General features: G+C 43.2%; 1 protein-coding gene across 1 annotated transcript; it reads right to left on the bottom strand.

The window, feature by feature from the left end:
- Positions 1 to 66: 66 nt before the first annotated feature.
- On the bottom strand, positions 67 to 21,057 carry SLC25A43 (solute carrier family 25 member 43). Its single transcript, XM_061446005.1, has 6 exons — positions 20,727 to 21,057; positions 17,570 to 17,811; positions 16,425 to 16,597; positions 3,547 to 3,681; positions 1,806 to 2,320; positions 67 to 238 (listed from the first exon to the last, which is right to left on the bottom strand). The coding sequence occupies exons 1-5, from the start codon at positions 20,996 to 20,998 to the stop codon at positions 2,117 to 2,119; spliced, it is 1,026 nt and encodes a 341-aa protein (XP_061301989.1). The 5' UTR covers positions 20,999 to 21,057; the 3' UTR covers positions 67 to 238; positions 1,806 to 2,116.
- Positions 21,058 to 21,128: the final 71 nt, after the last annotated feature.

The following is a 21,128-nucleotide window of genomic DNA, read 5'->3' as shown; positions in this document are numbered from 1 at the left end:
ATATTTTAGTGTTCTCTTTTTGGGATTTCTCTTGCACAGATGTGATTATGCAAAGCAGAGGCTTCGTTGGGAAAATGTTAGTCAGTGATTTATAGGTCCTAGGAGTACATTACAATACAAAGGTGTTTATCAGCATATCCAAAACAAATTAGAGGTACCTTCTGGACTCACTTGACTCTTAGCAAGTTTGAAGAGCTGATCAGAAATTCACACGCACCCATCACCCAATCTTTGAAATCTATTTAGAAATACAACGTTAGTAAAAAACATACAGGTATGCCTGAACAAGGCAAGGGGGCTCTACAGAAAGCTGATCATCCCCAACACAAGTCACATCTCCTTATTCACGCATCTCAAATAAGTCTCACCATTATCACCTGCACTGTGCAGCTGGGGAAACTGAGGTCCAGATAAACACAGTCAGTAGGCAGGTTGACTACAGAGCCAAAAGCATGTACAGTGTGATGCATGAGCCACCAGATCTGCTCTCTACCATCTTAATTTTTTGCTATCAATGTTTGCATTTCTTCTCTGAGAAGAAAACAAATATGAAGCATTCTGAAGCAGAACTGAGCAGGCTCTTTAAGGGAGATACTGCAAGACCTTAGCTGTAGGGTACATCAGTGTCAGGTTCTAGGTGCAAGCCAGGCCTTAGTTATCATAAATCCTTCTGCACATCTCACGCCATGGTCACAGGCTGTTCCTGCATCAATCTCCATTACCTCACCCTGCTGTGACCTGGTCTAACCAAGCAGTTTCTGAGATTTACTCATTTCCACCCAGCAGGGACATAAAGAGTACAAAACCACACACCAATCAGCAGGCAAATCCTGTGTGAGCCCAGGCTGCTGCAGCCAGGGCAGGAACACAACAGCTGTAATTCACACCTTGCCACAGCCTGGCAAGTGGGCATGTCACAGCCTTCCCACGTAGACACAGGGTTTAAGGTTTTCTACCAGAAGGCGCTAGGACGGGGCTGTTCCATAGCTGTACTTCTACAAAGGAACTGGAGGTCTTCAGCTATAATACCAAGATGATCTTTTACTGTCCAAAAGCTCACTAGACTGCTCAGAGGCCTATCATCAATTGCATCAGTGCTGGCAATAACCCAGTGGTCTTGCAGAGAGGTTGCTGCCTGCAGAAACCATCTGTGGCTCCTGGATCGCAGCAGTTAAACTGGAAAAACCACAACTTGTGTTCACAGTGCTATCCTGCTGACAAGTTCTGAGCAGCAAAGCAGGCCTGGGTCTGTGCGCAGGAACTCAAAAGTAGTTCAATATAAAAATAGAGCTTTAAGAATACCAAAACAACGTGACAAGGCTCATGGCTCTGAAACACCCAACACATGTACATTTTCAGGAAATAGAGAGCTTCAGGAAAACTTTTTCAAAGCCTGAAACAATCACATATGCACAGTAAAAACACAGGAGAAAGGGAGGGAGATTTTCTAGTATGCACTTAAGTTTTCAAGATTGTCATTCCGGATTATTACAGTTTGTTTGCACATTACAGTTCTCTCTTAGCAAAAGCCCAGTTGCTGCAGCATATTTTCAGCCAAAAATTCATTCAAAATTATTATCTTTGACTAAGTCTCAGAAACTGAAGAGGGGATTGTGGAGTGTGACAGCTGACTCTAATTCTGCATCCACAGAATGCCATATCTACACAGTATTATAAAAAAAAAGATTTCAGTAGAAATTCCTGCATGTTGTACATAATTTTTGGCCGACTCAGTATTTCAGATTACTTAAAAAATATCCATTTAAATTTTCTAACTACTTTTAAGATGCAGTCTCTACTCTCACCTCAGTTATCTTGCCTTTCTGCAAGTGGTTTTATCTCAAAATGGCTATTCTGTATTGTAAAGCACCTCGAGTAATGTAAGTTCAAGTTCCAATAGCACAGTGTTTTCAGACTAGTTGCACCTCTCCTCTTCAGTCTGTGCTTGCTATTCATATCGCTTGTGTCTGTTCAGCAAATGAGAGACAAGATTTACTCGTTCGTGGTATTAAAACCACACAGTCCGCTGAAACTCTGGTACCTGTGGCTGAGCGCGCCTGTCTTCCAAAGTTCCTTAAAAAAGGCAGTGTGTGTATCTCCAACAGACACTCTGATGTCAGTTTTCAAGAGCTGATTTCCTTGGCTCAAAACTTTCCCTCCGGAGGCGCTTTAACTCTCTCAGTTCTTGTGGCTGTAAACTCTGGTCCACGCCAGGGGTTAGCTTGTAATTTAAAGGAGACTCAATATAACCATTTCTGTACAGACAGACCCGCTTGCAGAACTCAAAGGTGCTAAACATAACACCGAAGTATGGGACAATCTGATAAAATAATGACAAAAAAGCAACGTAAGATTAAAAAAGAGGCAAGATGAGACTCACTAGTAGCGTTTTTAGCTGAGATGTTTTAAAACAGGAAACTTCTAGGACTTCAAATCTGATTTGCTAACAGAGCTGTACTTATTTATATAGTCACTCTCACGTGAAACTAGGCTGGCACCTGCAGCATGCTAAAAGTAGTTTTATTATTGGTACATAACTAATTATAACAGATTTGGGAGGAACAAGGTCTGTGCTAGCTTATCACAACTTGTCAAATACCTAAGCAAATCCTAAGCAACCTCAGCAAATCCCAGTAGGAAATGTGGGATTTATTCTACATAAGCAGAGTGTACAATTTTCTTTTGCCCTTTGCAGGATGAGCAGCTCTGCTGCCATGTGGCTTTACACCAGCTGAGGTAGGGCCAGGCACATGCAGGCCATTACAATCAATCACACTCATTCAATTAACACTCAGTAGCTGACCTGTAGTGCCCCGTGTAGGCAATCCTCAGCACAGCACTAGAAAATGTATTTATGTAAAATAAATGACCTTCTGTTTAAGCTATCATGTTTTATTTTATGGTTTCAACTCATCAAGGACTGTAGTAACCAGTTGACTCATCGATGGCTCGGTTTCGCGAATGAAGATTCGGGAAGAGCTTTACCCACACTTACTACAAGCGCAATGATGACTAAGAGGGCAATGTGGGATAGGCAAATCCAGTTGGAAAAAAGGCTGCTTGGTCATTCAGGATGTTTTTGAACAAGACTGTCATCTCCTAGGTCAATCTCAAGCGATCAATGTCCTGAAACAGCTGATCCAAAGTACTACTTTTGACTTCTGGGGAAATGGCTTACACAAGGGCAATTTTATTTACAGCTTAGTCCAACATGTCAAATTACTGGAGCTCACCTGAGAAGTAAAACTTGTTTAGCTGTTGTAAGTGGTTCATTTGGAATCCTCCATCTGTACCCTACCTTGTATGTTAGCAGCACTCACTTCTCTGAGGACATGCAAATGAACTTGGAAGTAGTGACATCTAGAAACCAAGCTTACACTGGGGGAAATATGACTCAGTCTGAATTCCAAAGCTAGTTTATAGACTGCCTGAGGTTATACCTCTCATCTATAAACTGCTAACAAGTACAGAGGCATACCATAAACTTTAAAACCCAAGTGCCCAAATGTGTATCTTGATTTCTTCAGGATGAAAGCAAAACCTCACCTTGAGCAGACTGGGTGTGAGCCCTCTCCAAAGTCCAAGCACACCTTTGTTCTTCACAGTTTGCCGGAAGCAGTCAGCCATGCCAGTAAAATAGACATCAACTGCTCCATAGTGGGGAAGCCAAGGGCTCTGGGCCTGTTCAAGAGACATGCAGGGGGATTTAGAACAAGCAAAGGAAAACCAAAGTAATTAAAATAATTTTCTCCATTCTGGTACATAAGGAATACTTAATGCCAGGTTTCACCAGACTGATCTGGATTCTTCCATCAACCCAAAAGAGTCAGCTATTTTGCCTTGAAATGCAAACTAACAAGGAAGGGAATTCATTCTCTGATACGTACAAAAGAGAAAGAGAGCAGTAATTTCACACAGCACTTCCTTTTGTGCCATGTCACCACTGAAATGAGGTATTTGACATCACTGGGAGGGGAGCACCTATGAGGGGGAAGATTGGGGCTGGCCCCAGATGCCACTCTGCCTTCCTGTAATTCTGATCAAAACAGAAGAGTGTGAGGACTTGGCACTGGCTGCTGAGGCTGCATCTACACTGCAGTGAGAAGGGTAACTGCAGTACAGGTTGAGCAGCAACAGCACAGTAGAAAGTACACTAAGGGCTGTAGGTGAGCAGTTGATGCCTGTGCTGTTATCTTTGCTGCATGGTCAGTTGATCCATACTAGTTAGTTAGCTTGGGAACATCCTGAAGGACTGCAACTACATTTCCAACGGCAGTACACGCAGTATTTGTGCACACAGAAGTGTAGTGTGTCATTTTTAACAGTAAAATCCTTCCTTCATTAGTCTCCTACTGTGTTAGCACAGACAGGATAACCTTACCTTGAATAATCCCACCCTCATCCGTCTGTGCACATGCAGTCGTGGGTTTACTTTGCATTGGGAAATCAGGGTTTCACTCAAACACATGGCAAATGACACCTCTTAGTTAGGAGTGTGTGGGGACCCCAGCACACAGATTGATCACTATGTACAAGCTGATCACCACAGGGCAGAAGTTTGATAAAATGGGACCTGTACAGTTCACTGATCGGTGAATACAGATATCATTATACCATCATTGATCTGGAACACCATGTGGTGGAGCATTTTTTCCCTCCTTGGCCAGACTGCCCTGCAGCTTCTCAGAGCCTCTCATAAATTAACAAGTGGTGATGACATTTTCTAGATGCCTCAGCCACAGCATTTAAAATACTTGGCAACTTAGGTGCTGGAAATGGGAACAGATCAAAACTCATACTCCAAGTAAATAAGGGAAGTTGCTAATCAAATAGTTTTAATGCTATTGCATCCTCTTCCATTACTGACAAGTTTTCTGCTACACTAGAGAAGCTAACAAAAAACGCCATGCCCTAAACACTCCTCACGCTAACTGCACAGTCTTCTTTAGCTACAAATAAAGTAATATATTATGATTTTTTCCCTCACTTTTTTTTGTGCATGATTGAAATGCATGTGAAATACTTCTGATGGTGGGTAACAGCTAAAACCATGTAATTTCCTATATGGACAGGACTTTTGCAGGTGATTTTGGGAAAGCAGCAGTCTGCACTGAGAAAGAAGGCAATAGGCTTCCACTACATCTTAATTTGTTGTCTTCTGGATCTTCTTTAACATGTCCTGGCTCTTTTACCCCAGAAGAGAGTAGGGCTGAGGATTTAATCCATAGTGTTTTACACTTTAAGCAGGAGAGAACAGAAGCTTTTGCTTCTCTCTTAACTTTCTCAACAGTGCACCTGATTTGTAAGAGAGGGATCACATTTGTGGGGGAGAAAGTATTTCAACTGCTCTACTTGCTCATCCCCTTTATGTCTTTGTTGGCCTTGCTAACTCCATGGGGCTACAGCTGTTTCCTAACTGTGGTGCAAGCTCCCATGGCTTCCTGTTTTAAGATGCAGAGAGGCTGACGTTATGGGATTTAACTGTTGTGATTTTACAGTATTTGGAGCCCTGCCTTTGCAGGTAGTTCAAGGTAACAGAAGTAGTCCGGTAGCCCAGGGTCATGTACATCTTCACTTAATGCTCACTGCTAGAAGGAAGCTCAGCTATCTGCTTGGCTCTGTTACTTAAAGGATGTATAGTTTTAAAAAGCAATAGCTAAATCCAACAGTGACAAGGAGAGAAATAACTTTTCAAGCCTTAACCCACAGTACTTGAGAAACCACTGCACAAAGACTCTCATGACCGTACTGCAGAAGATACTGAGTGCTGCAACTGAGACTTCAGGGACCAGTTCCACTAAGAATAGTGGTATTAGCACCAGCGATGCTTAGAACAGCAGTTATAGGAGAGTTGGATTCAAAACCCTGTTCTGCTTTCTGGACTCTTAGCCAGTTTCCACGGGCTTTTTTTGGAAAAGGAAGTAATAGATAGCCAAGCAGTGAAGAGGGACAGGTTTCTAAAATGCTTCAGGAAAGCAGGAATGCTGTTAACATGCAATTCCCCTCCTTTTAAGTCCCTTTGTGGTTAGACAGGGCATTGACAGAATTAACTGCATGTTTGACTTAATCTCCTTCATTACTGTGTAACTTGCAAAGACACATATCAGGGGGTTTTGATGACAGTTCTCCTGTCTATAACACCAAGACAGGCCACAAGCACGCTGCAGGTTTCAGTAAGATTCTACATGCAGTAAACACATCCAGAAGACAGTTGAAAAGGAACAGATAATGCAAACCCCAGATTTCTAATTTGCCCACAGACACTGACCTCTTCAAGAGATTTACTGAAGGATTATTTAGAGTAACATTCACCACAGATAACAGCCATTTTCAAGGCTTCAGTCTGAGGGGTGCAGTTTGCTTTGCCAGTCTTTCTGCTTTACCTGTGTTTCTAGGACCCTATGCACACTCAGTAACAATTATCTGCAGAGTCTCAGAATCACCTACTGCAAAAGGAAAACTGAAAACTCTATCAGTGTTTAGTTAAAACTTCAGTATTTTGGAGCACAGCGAAAGTTAAAATGTATTAATGGAAACAACAGGAAAGTGTTTCATCTAGCACTGTTTTTAATGGAAAAATAAACAAATAGCTGTGGGTGGTTCTGCATCATCTAAGCATGTCTACAACACTGCAATCCTCCTAACCGCCCTGTGGCACCAGAGCCAGAAAATGGAATAACAAAACAGATCAAACCGGTTTCTCTAACTTTCCTGCAGAAACCTACTACAACACAATTGAAACAGCTAATCTCGTACCAAAAATATCAGGCTTGAGAGACACTGCATGCCACGCACCATCAAAACAGCTTGAATTCCTTTCTTTTGACACCCCTTGACACTATGGGCTGCTGCATGGAAACCTGTTTGTTAAGAACATTTCTAAAGACTTCCTGCCCACCTCCCCTTAGTTAAGGCTGTCTCATGCTGCAGAAGGCTGGAGACACAGTACAGCTCACTGCGCTGCTAAGAGGGCCAAGCTGTTACTCAGAGTGGTAGTGGGACTAAGTTGCTAATCTTTTTACCGCTGATGGAAGATGGCTTCTCTAAATGATTAAAGCACATCAAATGCAGAATCAGCTCCATATGCTCTCCCACAAACACGATTTTAAAGTATGCAGAGGCCACCGAGTCTACCAAGTCAGTGATACACCCCCAGCTAGCATTGTTCTATTTCTATAATAGAAACCCAATAGAGAAATGGGTATAAAAAAACCCAAACCCCACAATTACCTTCACTCACTTTTTTATATAAACAAATTATTTAAACAAGGGTGAAGTGTCATGATAAAACTGAAGTTAATTGTCATCTGAAGACTCTGTAGACACCATCTCCCCCATTGTCTCCATCACAAGGTGACCGCTAGAACAACATTTTGGGAACCAATCTCACAGACCCTTATAAAGGTTTCCACTTTAATGACCTCCCCAAGCCCCTCTCATCCTCTTAGGACTGAAGGAAGGAGCTGTGACAGATTTAAGTTTTGAAGCAACTTAGCAAATAATAATGACTTTGAACTTTTACAACCGAGAATAAAGTTGAACATTTCCCTTCACCATCTTCTAGTCCAAATTCAGGATTTTTAATCCAAAACAAATTTTAGCTGAAATGTTCACAATTAAAATGCAATGTGCTCCTTTTATCAAATATCAATCTGTACTGATATTTAATAAAATCAAGAATAAACGTTTCAACTTGACAGTATCCACGTTTTTCTTCTAAATTCAAAACTATTGAATATCTTGGGGTTTAGTCCAACTGAAAATTGCATTTTCCCTATTTGGATGAATTACTGGGGGCTAGAAGAGCTCAAGTATTCCTCAGCCAAGTAACTTGCAACAAAAATCCAAGGACATTACCTGTTGTCACTGGCTAGGAACATGAGTATATGCTAAAATGCTTGGATGAGTAAACTTTTTCCTTAAACGCTTTGCTAATTCGAGGCCTTAAAAGTAAACCCGTAACTAAAATAACAGTGGTAACTTTTGCCTCTAGTCTCTACCCCAGTGGACAGCTACAGTACAGGCATTACTTCCTTGATAGTTGGCACCGTAAACAAAATACGCGCGGAGTAATTTACTAGCACCAACCCTAGGAAACAGTGGCAACTACTCTGATACTTCAACATGGAAATAAAGGATTAAAGGGACTTTAAACTCTTTTTTGAAAAATAAGTTCATCAGTGAGGATGCCACTAAGGAATTCCTGGATTTCAGTGCCAATCTCCCTGGTAGCTTTGGTGCAGGTTCATACAAAGCACAGCCTTCCCTGCTCTGGGGAACCTACGCCATCTCAATGCAAGCTACTCAGGTGGGCCACCTACATGGAGCCACACACAACATGCCACCTTGCCTACAGGATAAACTAACACAGTCTGGTTTCATGATCCAATTCCTACAGACTTTGAATCACAGAATCCTAGACTAGTTAGGGTTGGAAAGGACCTTGAGATCATCCAGTTCCAACCCCGCTACCATGGGCAGGGACACCTCACACTAAACCATACCACCCAAGGCTCTGTCCAACCTGGCCTTGGACACCACCAGGGATGGAGCATTCACAGCTTCCCTGGGCAACCCATTCCACTGCCTCACCACCCTGACAGGAAAGAGCTTCCTCCTTATGTTCAATCGAAACTTCCCGTTTAAGTTTTAACCCGTTACCCGTAGTCCTGTCACTACAGTCCCTAATGAAGAGTCCCTCACCAGCACCCTTAGAAGGCCCCCTTCAGATACTGGAAGGCTGCTATGAGGTCTCCATGCAGCCTTCTCTTCTCCAGGCTAAACAGCCCCAACTTTCTCAGCCTATCTTCATACGGGAGGTATGCCTTGCACTAGCAGAAGGCACTGAATACCCATAACCATGTCCCAGCCGAGGCATTCACTCGATCACCCTCTGGGAAGGAGCTGTGAACTTTCCCATCGGGTAAGAGCTGTGGATTGTCTCGAGATGGTTTGACCATCTGAGCTGATTTGCAAAAAGCAGGTGTGGAACGTGTTCTCTGGAAGTCTTCTGCGTTCGTCCAGTCGAGCTGGGTTTCCGCATCTCTGACACTAGCAAAGCTCGAAGCCTCAGTCTGAAGCAGGACATGCTCCTCAATCAAATGGGTCCAAATCATTTTGAGGTGAGCAATACCTGTTCAGTTCCCTATGAACCCGGTTTTATTTCCTCATGTTCGTGTCTAAAAAACACCTGAGCTGTTTCCCTTGGGAAAACATGCTGAAACAGGAGAGCCTGAGAACAACAGGACTCCGTCAGAGCCCAAACTTTCTCAGCCCTTTATATAATTCATGTACTTTCCCCAAATTCCCTGATCCTAAAGTTTGTTGTAAAAAGCCTTCCTATTTATTAATTTTTTGAGCATGCTCTACTGTTGGCACAAAGTATGAAAATCGACTAACAGTGAATGGCTTCCATGGGTGGTACGCTACCCTGATGGAAGGTACAGTAAAATTGCCTGTTATTTATGTATTTTCAACAGATTCAGGTGTCCTAGACTTCTGACCAATTAAAAACAACGAGTACAGGAAGGCACTTTACAACACAGTTCAAGAGTTCACACTCTTAATCTGGAAGCTAAAATAAGAAGTCTTTGCTGTCTGGGTTAATAAGGACACATTCAACACGCAAGCGTAACTGTAGGTCAAAGGAAACTGAAGGACAAGGACTGGAGTTTACATTCAAGCTAATGCCACTAACAGTCAACAGAAATTTTGCTCAAGTGAAGGCTGAATGCTTGAAGGAGTATTTAATTTCACTCACAAGAAAGGATTAAAATGTAAATAAGTGCTAATACTGGGGAGAAAAGCATGTATTCACTTGGGCTAATCACTCCTTCCTCCGGAGGACAGCCTTACTTGGTAGTCATCTTTGTGTCAGTGGTTTGGTAAAGCTGATTTCACCCCTGGCTAAAGTCCACCCAAAGGTCTCCCAGAGGTATGTAGGAAGGTAACGATGACAGGCTGTGAGGATGCAACCAGTTCCAGAGCAGCACTGCAGCACAGCTGACCTCCAGCTTCCTGCACTCTAGGAACATGTTGTCCTTTCCTCTGTGCCTGAACTGGGGCCAAAGCATCTCGTCTTTCTGAGATCAGTGACACCAAAGAACCAAACTGTTTACTGCTTGCTCAGAAGGTTGACATGGCTCAAAATGTGTTATTGCCAGGCTGCTGTACCCTGAGGCTTCATGGTAGGTTGCAGAATCCCTCCTCTGCTGCTAAGTTTTCCCTGCTTTTAACACCTGCGGTATGAAAAAATCTTTGCTATGGCACAGAGAGGCCTTTTCTTCAAGGTAGAGCAAACCCCTTACACGGGCACCTCTGGATGGTTTCTGAATCCCTCCCAATGGGTCAGCTCAATCCCTACAAACGGCTGCACCATTTTCATGCACATTAGCACTTGTTTATTTAACGCAAACCCTTGAGCAGACTAGCTTGGTCCTGCATTTCACACAGTGAATAGCAACACTAGGATCTCCTGCTGTCTGTATAGGAACTGAGGAGAAAATTAACGTTTTATAGGACTGTGACTTGACAGAGATCATCTTTCCATTGGCCTTATGCAGATGAAGTAAGGAATTACATCAAATCAAAAAAATACATAAAGGAAGAGTGACCATGAAGTTTTAGCTCCTGTTTATGGAATATTTTGCATAATTCATCACCTTACATGTCACAGGCACATCATTCTAAGCACAGACAAATGGATATAAGGCTCTCCTGTACAACTGATCAAAAGCACTCATGTTAGAGATAACAGGGATAGCTGTCACTCTGAGACATTACAGTCTCCCTGATGAAAATTACAGCTGCAGCAGTTGTGTGCACAGCAGCACACCCTAACCTGTGTCAGGCCATTAGCTGGGCCAGTTTAGAGTGTAAAGAGGTGAGCTGAGTTAACCTGATTTGCCCTAAAGCAGATGAAAGAGCTCTCGCTCACACTACACTGCTCAAGGGCTGTGGAGGCTGCAAGAGGCCGATGGCAGCTGGTACTGCCAAGTTTTAGGACTAGGAGCATGGTGGCCACTTCAATGTTTAGACAAAAAATCATCCAGATTGCTGATCAAAGCTGTTACAGAAGGCGAAGCTCATGTTACGCTCAACACCTTTTTTCAGGCATTGTCTCAACCATTTACTGGACCAAATACTTCTCAAAGCAGCAGGGCACTCTTCTGCAACAGCCTGAGAAAGTGGTATAAAATATCTTTATAGCAACAACAAAACAATAGAAATTGCTGGTAGCTCAGAGCATTTAGGCATAGGGAAAAAAGAAGGAAGGAAGGGATTTTACCAAACCCAGAATATGACACCTATTACCTAGTCGCTAATAAGTACCACCAGGGCATGGGGTCCTGTCTGATGCCTGAATAGCAACGGCAAGAAGAAGGGGAGCGTGAGATCACAGGGAGAACTAAGAATGCTAAAAAGGCAAGGACAGAATAGATAGCAACAACATAAACCTTACTTCCACAAGAAACCAGGCTAGAAGTAGAAGCTCCTTATTTGCTTCCACACTATGGAATTTGCCAGTCTGTGGTCAAACAGCTCAGTGTCTGACAATTTTCAAGGCTCAGGCTCCCATGCTGCTCACTGTTCAAGGGTCTCCGTGCACAAAGTCTCAGAGCACGTCTGCTTTTGAGATGTCGTGTGGACCACATGACCCAAAAAGCATTTCTTATTTTTAAACCGGGTCATGACTCCAATAACTTTCATATTCCCAGCTGACAAGAACACAGATCTGACAAACAGCAGCAACACCACAGCTTGAGAGTTCTCAGAGACTGCCATGCCAGCCCTACTGGCCATCTCCAATGACAGAATGCTCTTTGCAAATGACTCCTGTTTAAATAACACAGAAGCACTGTCTCCTCCTTTCAGCAGGGAGTTGTTCTAAAGAACATCTAGCATTTTCCTTTCCAAAGCTTTGTTTATAACCCAGCCACAGGGCTCTTGTTAGACTGACTTTCACATGTGAGGAGCATAGCGGATGACTTCTAAATAAATACTTGTATAACAGTACTACTTTTAAAAAGAGACTTCTGTATCTCCTTTAACTGACTTCAGACTAGAAATGTGCCAATAGGGCATAAAATTGCATTTACTTTAAACAGGCTACCTCACAAAGGGAATGACTGCTTAGTTTTCTCCAGGTCACTAAGAAATCATAGCATTTACACTATTTACAACAGATTTTACACTTGCAGAGCATCTTGTGTTCCAAAGAACCAAAAGAAACCCCTCCAACAAGACCCCCAAAATACACTGCAGAGTTATAGGCAGCTGAGGCCTAATCCATTCACTTTTGTCACTGAAAAGAGGCCACTTCGCGGCTAATGCGTGGCAACAGTCTACACTACCCAAGAACAGCGAGTCTGTTTGCTTATGGCAGTGCAGTGAATTCAAAGCCTGGATTTTAAAACAAAAGGATCACTACTAAGCAATGCTTTCCCCAGAGAGATATCCTCACAACTCGAGGATGCTGTGCAGTCAACACCAAAACTGTGCTGAATCCTGCAGTATACTAAAAGTATGCTTATCCTGTATTACAAGGAGTTGATGGTAAAGTTATACCTTAGTAGCATTTATTGATGAATGAGAGTTTCAGACTAGTTTTAGTTACAGAAATTAAATTATACCATCAAAATATGGTATAATTTACAAACTTGTGCAAACCATGCAAAGTTTGTTGATGTAAGCAGGAGGAGTAACTGTACATCGATGGAGGAGCTGTGAAACTTTAGGGTCATCTTTGTGCATTTTTCCTAACAAAACTGCTGAAGTCACAGGTTAATTTGGAAGGAAGGCTGAGAAGTGCCAGCCAGGAGCCTCTGAGCCTGCCTCTGAGGGTCATGTGCACAGAGGGAAGCGTCAAACTTGGGTATTACGTTTGCTCCGACCGTTTCCATGTTTGTAGGTTTTCAATTCTACACATAGCCTGGGATCAGTGTCATTCTAATAATAATCTTCCATATGGCATATAACAGCTCTAAATTAATCTTCCCTTACTGAAACGCCAGAGCTCAGTCCAATATGCATATATGAAGGACATCATAGGCAAAAAAGATGTGGGAAGTGGAAACATATTACCTGTGCTTCCCTTAGAACCAGGCTCATTCATTGCAGGTATTTCCATGTTTAAAGTAAAAGAATGAAGTGTTCTTGTATGCAAGTCTGCAAGGTAAAAGTACAGTACTGTTGCTTCAATACTGGCTCTAACAAAGAATATGATATTACAAGGATTATGAGGTAAGGAAGGAAAGCCAAGAATAACAGTCAAGATATGAATAAGGATCAGTAAGTCTTTGTTCAGAAATTGATGTAGCACAAGAGTGAGTCAGGAAAGCATTTGATATAGATATCTCTCTAAATAACCCTCTCCTTCACTAACCCCCTTCTACAGATGCACAACAAAAGCCGTATTTCCATGCTGAAACATGCATACAGTACCTCTTAATTCTCTAACATACCCATCAGGAGCAAAGTGAGAAAAGGAAGATAAAGGAATAAAATTAGGATAAGCAGAACATAGAGGACTCACATATTCAGTTAAGATTCACTCATATTAATTAACATTTCTTGTAAGAAAAACATTACAAAAAATCAAGTATATTCAGCAAACACAGCATCTTTGTTAAAAAAACAACAAGATAAACATGATAAAGATAATTCTAATAGCAGAGGGGGAAGAAGCCATGGTTACAGAGCAAATCTGGCATCAAAATCTTCACTGAAACACAGAGGAAGCATCATTCACTGACAATTCCTACCCCCACAGATGTCAGTGACAGAAGCTGCCCATGTCAGAAGCGTAGAATTCAGAGATGTAAAATGAGAAATGATGAATCAACATTATTACAACTGAAATTAACCTTATCCTTCCTCCCTGTGAGAACAATTTAAGCATTGGCTAGATGAGAAGATATATGGAGCTAATTCTTCCAAGACTGCCTAGCATGTCAGGTCTGAACTGGATGTTCTGGTCTCAGGCTTGTACTTCATCGCAGAATCAGAAGACAGCTTACGTCCTAGTTTCTCAGTTTTTGAAGCTCCTAAGACCACTTTACAACTCCCTGGTTCCCCATCACCAATGGGTTCACTGGAAAAGTCCTCTCCGGCAATATACTACCACCTTCATCTGTCAGATCAGTGTGACAGAAGGGAAGGAAAAGGAATCCGATACTGACCTCTGCAATGTGCTGGGTTCCTCCTCATACATGAAACCATTGTTCACTGCTTCAAAACAAAGCCAGTTATTTCCCTACACACACTGCAGAGCACTCAGAGCAGCCCTGGGGCAGCTGAGGCTTTGGTGCTCTCCTCTTTCTATCAGCTAGAAAGTTGAATTACTGAATGGAGACTGATCAGAATATGACGTCTGAGAAAAACTGTGATCGAAAATATCTGCTTCCCTTTTTCCTACAGAACACTAAAATGTCCTGAAGCTATTTTTTCCCCTTCTTTATTCTCCCCCTTTCTTAGGTCCCTTTGCATGATACCTTTCCTGGTGGTGCTATCTCTTCTGACCACCACCCTGCAAACTGAACAGGCCAGCAAGTAAGCACAAAGCAGAACTGATCCCTACAAAGCTGGGCCCTACCCTGGTGCTAATTATGAAAAACAAACTTCTTGGATGATCTTACATGAGTTCCAGTGAGCTCTTAATTATCAGCTTGGGTGTGATCAACAGGTCTCTTTTTTGGAAAAGCTCCTGTGACTTATGTTCAGGACCCAAACAGATTATGGGCTTTCACACTAGGCAGCTAGTTCTTCTGAAACACCTTTGCCTTCTCCCATGCCTTCAGAATAAATCACTGAACAGGTGTTTCCCTGAGCTTGCAAAATTACTGTTCAGTTGTTTCAATGCACCTATGAGAAAAAAATCCTCTCTGTTGCTGGGCCTTTTTCCACCCCAAGTATTTTTAGTATATCCACTTCCTACATATTTAGACAATAAATCCAGTTTGCTTCTTATTTCCAGAAGTGCCAATGCTTTAAGCATCTCTTTGGTGAAAGAGTACAGCCTAGTGGCAGGAAAATGAAAGATGGGCCCCTGTTCCACTTCTCTACTTGCCTGGCGAGACAAAGCATGACACAGAACTTGACATTACACCAGTTACAAATGAAAGTTACTTCTGAATGGATTACAAAACCTGAATGTTCCACTAACTGATACACTGACAGAAAATATTAAAGGGGAAACAGAACAACAAATCCCTGTCTTCCTTTATTTTTTTAGGGCAACAGTATTGGTGTGAGCTTAAGGATATAAAGAAAAAGAGGACTTGTAAGGGGCAATTGGTTTTCTTAGACCCACTGATACAGCTGGAAAAAATGATCAAATTTTCATGCTGACAATCTCTTTTTCACCTGAGACATTTTATGAGATACCTGATGAAAGGGCTCAGATTAAGGTTTCACGTGAGCTGGTCTGATAAAAGACATTACTTCTCCAGCTGAGGTCCTCTGTTACAAGATTGAGAGAGTGCAATGAAGCCTCCTGTGTCACTAGATCTGAACCCTGTCTGAAAAAGGCAACCTGGGAAGCAGAAGAGTGGAATTCAGTTTCACTGACCTTTTGCTAGCTTGTGATTTACAAACCAGGCCCTACTTGACAAAGGGGACAGGGACCTATATAATGCTGCCACACCAAATGACTGGGGTTTTTTTTTTGGTTGTTTTGTTTTTTGCTTGGGTTTTTTGTTGTCTGTTTATTGGGGTTTGTTTGTTTTTAATAAGATCACAAAAGCTTCCCACAAATCTGCAGTCCCATGAACTAGGCTGAAAGAGCAAACTCGTATGCCCCAACCAGAGAGCCACCAGATGATAACAGCTATTCGCTGATAATACAAAATGATATGGTAACTCTCATGTTGCTGATGCTCCAGGAAAGCAGCAGCACCAGCAACTGGGAAGTCACTTGTTAACAAGAGGAGTTAGAAATAAGAAAAGGATAGTTCTGATCCTTCAGACTTAATACATGCTGTGCTTGTTCTTGCGACTGCCAGTACATAAGTCAGGCATAAATGGCAACACAAAGGCTTTGGAAATGATATGGATCTTATTCATCCTGCCTACCACTACCGGGACTGAATTCCTGTATTTGATTAAAGGTTTGCCAATTATGAACTGTGAGAATTTAATGGAATTGCTATGAAAAAGAAATTAAATAAAGCTGAAGACACAGAGCCTGAGAGTATACATATATCCAATGACAGTACTTGAGCCCACCTTAAAAGTGTAACAATGATTTTCAGACCTAAACTAAACCAAACCAAACCAAAACCAAAGTAAAATACAATCAACCTAAACCAAAGTCTCTGTAGCCCACTGAGAAATACAGTGGCACTCATGGTCATCTGGCTAGTCTTGTCCAAAGCGTCTGGAACAAACACCTGTAACAAAGTACTAGTAACACGAATGCTCTATACCTGCATCTTCCTCTTGACAGTCTCAAAGGGGAAGGAAAGTGTCTGTGCCACAGCAGCTGCTACACAGCCATTGATGAAGTTCTGAAGAGGAGTGAAATGAACGATGGGTTCTTGCCAGATTTTGTCCAGATTGATGTAAACAAAGAATGAGCCAGCAGAAAATGGGACAGCACCTAGAAAGCAAACCAGACAGGTTTATAGCAACACACTGTACACTAAAAAAACAGAGCTGCTCATCACATAATCTAGAAAGACAGGATAAATTTGCTGACAGTTTGCACCCCACATTGCTCAAACACGATGAGTATTTTTGAAGAACTTTACTTTTTAGTCACTGCTTTACCACCAAACACCCATGTAGCACACAGATGTGCTGACAGGGGCATACATTTACATAGTAAAATGCAAATGTTGCCAGAATTATTAACTGCTTTAGTCTCATGACAGGTCAGCTCTTTCACCAGGTTTCTCTTTTGGGACAAGCTCTTACTCCAGTCCATCCCAACCCTGGCAGCTGTACAGGTACACAAAGTGGCCTCTTCAGTCAAAGCTGATCAGGGATACTTCTCTCCTCTTCTGCTTGTTTCATGGTCTCATCAATTTTGTAGTGGAATGATACATTATTGTTGTTGATGTTATTATTATTTTATAATATCATATTGTGGAAATGCGGACTCAAAATTAAATGGCATTTTTAAAAGCTATGAAGAGTGAAAAGTAATATAAAGAGGGGATATCACTAATCATCACTTTTCACATCAGTTATACATCACTGCTCATACTGGTTTCACTGAACAACCAGGGAACACTGTCACACACAGACAAGAATTAGGAACATTGTGTGTGTTTATTTATTTAAGAGTTGAATGGTGCAAACCTTGCATCAGAGCACAACTAGATCATCTAGAGAAGAAGGAAAAGAATATTTTGTTGAATACTTAACCATAAATAAAATGCTATGCACTTGGTCATAATTAGAAGTAATAAAGCTGCAGCAATCACTGTTGTTGTGCTTGCAAACCTTTCTTCTGAAGGCTACAGAAAAACATTACTATTTGCTTTTGAAATCAAGTGAGCAAATGAACACAGTACACACTGCACTAAACACTGTGCAATGAGGTGATCCTTCCCCAGTATTATTTTACCTAATATAGCTGGTGAAACGCCACGGTAGAGTGCAAGGAGTCCCTCTTGATGATAAATTTTGTAAAAAGCATGAACAATTCCTTCATAAGATGGCTCCAGTCGGTTCTGCACAATGAGCCGTGTTTTAATCACATCCGTGGGGTAAGTCACGATGGTTGCAACCATGCCAGCCAGGCTTCCTGCCATGATGGCTCTCCAGTGGGAAATATGACCCAACTCATCAGTAAAAAGTATAACAAGTCTCGAGTGAACACAAAGAAGAGGTACTGTTAGTGACAGTATGAACACAACACGTGAAAAATTAAGGTAGATTATTCTTGATGTAATTGTTCTTCTGCCCACAAGCCCCTTCAGCAGCAGGAGTTGAAACTTTAACATGTGTTTCATCCAAGACCTTGCTATATATAACCCCACACAAACATCAGAACCTCTGTGAAACAGAATATGTGAGTGGACAAGCATAAGCAGTCTAAAAAATGTGTCTCAGAGCCCAGAGAGAACTTGGGTAAGTCCATGCTGCACTGAAGTGCAGAAATGAAAAAGGTACAGTTAATAACAAAGTCAGGGACTGGAATATATAACTCAGCAAAAGCAATCTGCTTTGGTTTTACTGAGCTAAAATACTTTCAGTACCTGAAAGAGCTTTTTCAGAAGCAGCTTGCATAGCTCTACCTACACCACACTTCTCAGCACAGATGAAGCTCCCACAGTTTGAGCTGTGGAGCCATGCTGGAGGCCCAGAGCACCAATTCAACAATGAGAAAGACCTTCAAAGATAGAACTTGTTTGCTTCGCAAGAGACTTTTACAGTAATTTTTGACCTCAGAATCCTCATTTATATTTCCATCCACAGGATGAAAATTACCATGACTTAAAGCATGTCTGCAAGAAATCGTTTGATCATCAGAGACATCGGTACACACACCCAGGCAAAGCTATCATGTATGAAGAAATACACAGATAACATCATCACAGGCCTTCTGAGAGCAATTGAACCTTTCTCTGTTGCTTACTTTGGGACAGAAAGGTCCACAGGGATACATCACTAGAGAAGACATCTGTCATGGCACTATTATGCTCAGGAGGTTAAATCTAAATCTGAAATTTTTAAATTGAAGCACAGAGTTTTAAAGACTAACATACAACTCACACGTTTGCGACACCCAGGACTTCACAGAGCACAGAGTTTTAAAGACTAACCTACAACTCACACGTTTGTGACACCCAGGACTTTCCTGTGTACACAGTGCACTCCTACATCAGGGAGAAGTGTCACGGGGGGCGGCAAGAAGCAAGTAAAAAGATTTGAGAGGACAATCTTAGCTGGAGGTAAAGAAACTTATTATTCTATTTTAGAAGCATGAATTGCTTGAACAGCAGATTTACGTTTAAACTACACAACGTTACCACATCCAAAGTAATCTGCAAACATTTACAAGTCACTGCTTGTTCAGTTGATGTTTTCTCACATGATCGCACATTTTCTTTCTACCGCATGACAGGTCCCTGCATCTACTTGTCTCGTGCCCTGGAGACAGCCCAGCACAGAAAGACCAGCCGAGCAGAAGCGATAGGGCATAAACCTTTTCTCTTTGTGTCTTGTACAGTCCCTAACGCAACACAGCCTGATTTTCCTGTGTGTGCACAGATGCATGGGGAGGGTGCTGGGGTGTCTCTGGGCACTACCCAGGTAACACTGAAGACTGCCATGGGAAGAGGGAGTATGTGCACAGTAACCATAGAGGGAGTGCAGCCAGCTAAACCCCACTGCTGTGCCTGGGCCTGCCATTGTGCTCAGCCCAGGTCCTTCTGCAAGTGCCACTACTCTTTATTGAAGTTGCCATGTAACATTTCTCTGTGTTTTCTGCCTTTACATACACCGCTTTCCCACTAGAAAATACAGCCCCTCAAAAATCCACAAATAATATACGAACAATATGCCTAGGTGGCTTTTATTTAATTTTCTGGTAACCTACTTCCATTTGTTTTTCAAAAGAACACTCAGTGCAAACCAGAGATAAACTATAGCCTTGTGAAACTGTTTCAAGCTGAATAAAGTAAGCTATTTCGCTCAAGATCAACTGGTTTATAAACGTACATCACCCTGGCTCTTATGGGAACTTTAAATCACTGTTTCTGCCCCCCACTGCCACGATGCCCCCTCCCTCGTGTGACTACTGCACCCATTACAGGCAGGACACAACAAAGCTGCCCAGTTCCAGGGTTGCTTCATCCATCTGTCACTTCCCGAGAGGCACTGGCAGAGCGGGGAGGACAACTCCTGCTCAGGCAGATGAATGACAAACCCACAGCGTCAGCCTGGGTGGCAGCCGCAGCGCGCCGGATTGGCCAGCACAGGCTGAGACCATGCTTCTTCCCACCCAGCACGGCCCAGCATCGCCCAGCTGGGCAGAAATGTCAAGTGCATTCCGTACACACGGCTGGCCTGAATTCAAACCGAAACAAAACAAGAAGTGGCAAAACACGCTGGTGCGTGCCAACAGCCGGGCACTCCTTTCACAGACCAAAAGATACTGGCAGCAACAGGGAATCCTAGGAAACAGCACGGGCTGGCAGAGCTCAGCCAGCACTGCTCTATGTTGATCCTGCCGCATTCCTCCCAGTGTTTACCCTAATTTGCCTGTGTATTATTGAAAACAAGGTCTTAAAAGAAAATAATGCCACGTATGAACTTCAAACCAAGTCAAATTTGCATAACAGCCCCTGCATAACTGGGAAGAAGATTTAAATAATGGTTTCGTTATTTTCTTTGATACAGACAATATAAATACTTGAGAGCATATTAAAGTGTTGCAAAGAGCAGCCACCACAGTCAGTTGTAGGTAGCACTGTAACTTCATTTCTGAAGGAATCTGACAACAGACTATCTAACCACCTTTCACCTTCTGAAGAACACCTATGACTTTATAAGCAGTTGCTGACCAGGCCCTAAGAGTTGCTGCGTGCTGAATAAACTAAACACGTCATTATCCAGAGTACCTGTCCTAGGGTGAGAGCACACACAGCCAGTCAGCCAACCTTAAGACATGTAAGAGCCCCTACGGACGAAGCTCTCCGTTTTCCAACCCCTCTTCTGCAACAGACACGAAAGGCGAGAGAGCGCAGGCGGGGCCGGGCCCGAGACCCCTCGCTTACCGGCGGGAAGCGGCGAGCTGCAGCGCGCTGTAGGGGAAGAGGCGCAGGCAGGCGGTGAGGTTCCCCTTCCAGAGCGCCCGCACGCCCTCGGCCCGGCACAGGCTCGGCCCGGCGCTGCGCAGTCCCCGCCGGCAGTGCCAGGTGCCCACCTGCGCCAGCACCGTCAGCAGCTCCAGCGGCGCCGTCAGGCTGAGGCTCAGCGCTCCCGCCAGCGCGGCGCAGCCCAGGCGCTGCACGGCCGTCACCCGCGCGTCCCGCCGCCAGGTGGCCATGGCCCGCGGGCCGCGCCGCGCACCCCCAGACCGCACCGGAGCCGCTCCGCTCGGCGCGGCGGCGGCGGCTCCCGGCCCGGCCCGGCCCGGCGGGCGCGGCCAGAGCGGGGGGCGGTACCCGCAGCTCGGG

This window comes from Pezoporus flaviventris, unplaced genomic scaffold (assembly GCF_033815535.1).
Source record: "Pezoporus flaviventris isolate CSIRO_AGI_PZ_B2104156 unplaced genomic scaffold, CSIRO_AGI_Pfla_v1 ptg000005l, whole genome shotgun sequence".
Classification (NCBI taxonomy): Eukaryota; Metazoa; Chordata; class Aves; order Psittaciformes; family Psittacidae; genus Pezoporus; species Pezoporus flaviventris.
The sequence above is the reverse complement of the archived record's forward strand: the minus strand, read 5'-3'. Positions and strand labels throughout refer to the sequence as shown.

Coding starts and splice junctions, on each gene's coding strand:
- SLC25A43 (XM_061446005.1), bottom strand. CDS start 20,998: ATGGCCACCTGGCGGCGGGACGCGCGGGTGACGGCCGTGCAGCGCCTG. Junction 16,598..17,569: donor CGTTTCACCAGCTATATTAG/GTAAAATAATAC, acceptor TTTGCTTTCTAG/GTGCTGTCCCATTTTCTGCT. Junction 3,682..16,424: donor CTGTCAAGAGGAAGATGCAG/GTATAGAGCATT, acceptor TCTCTTGAACAG/GCCCAGAGCCCTTGGCTTCC.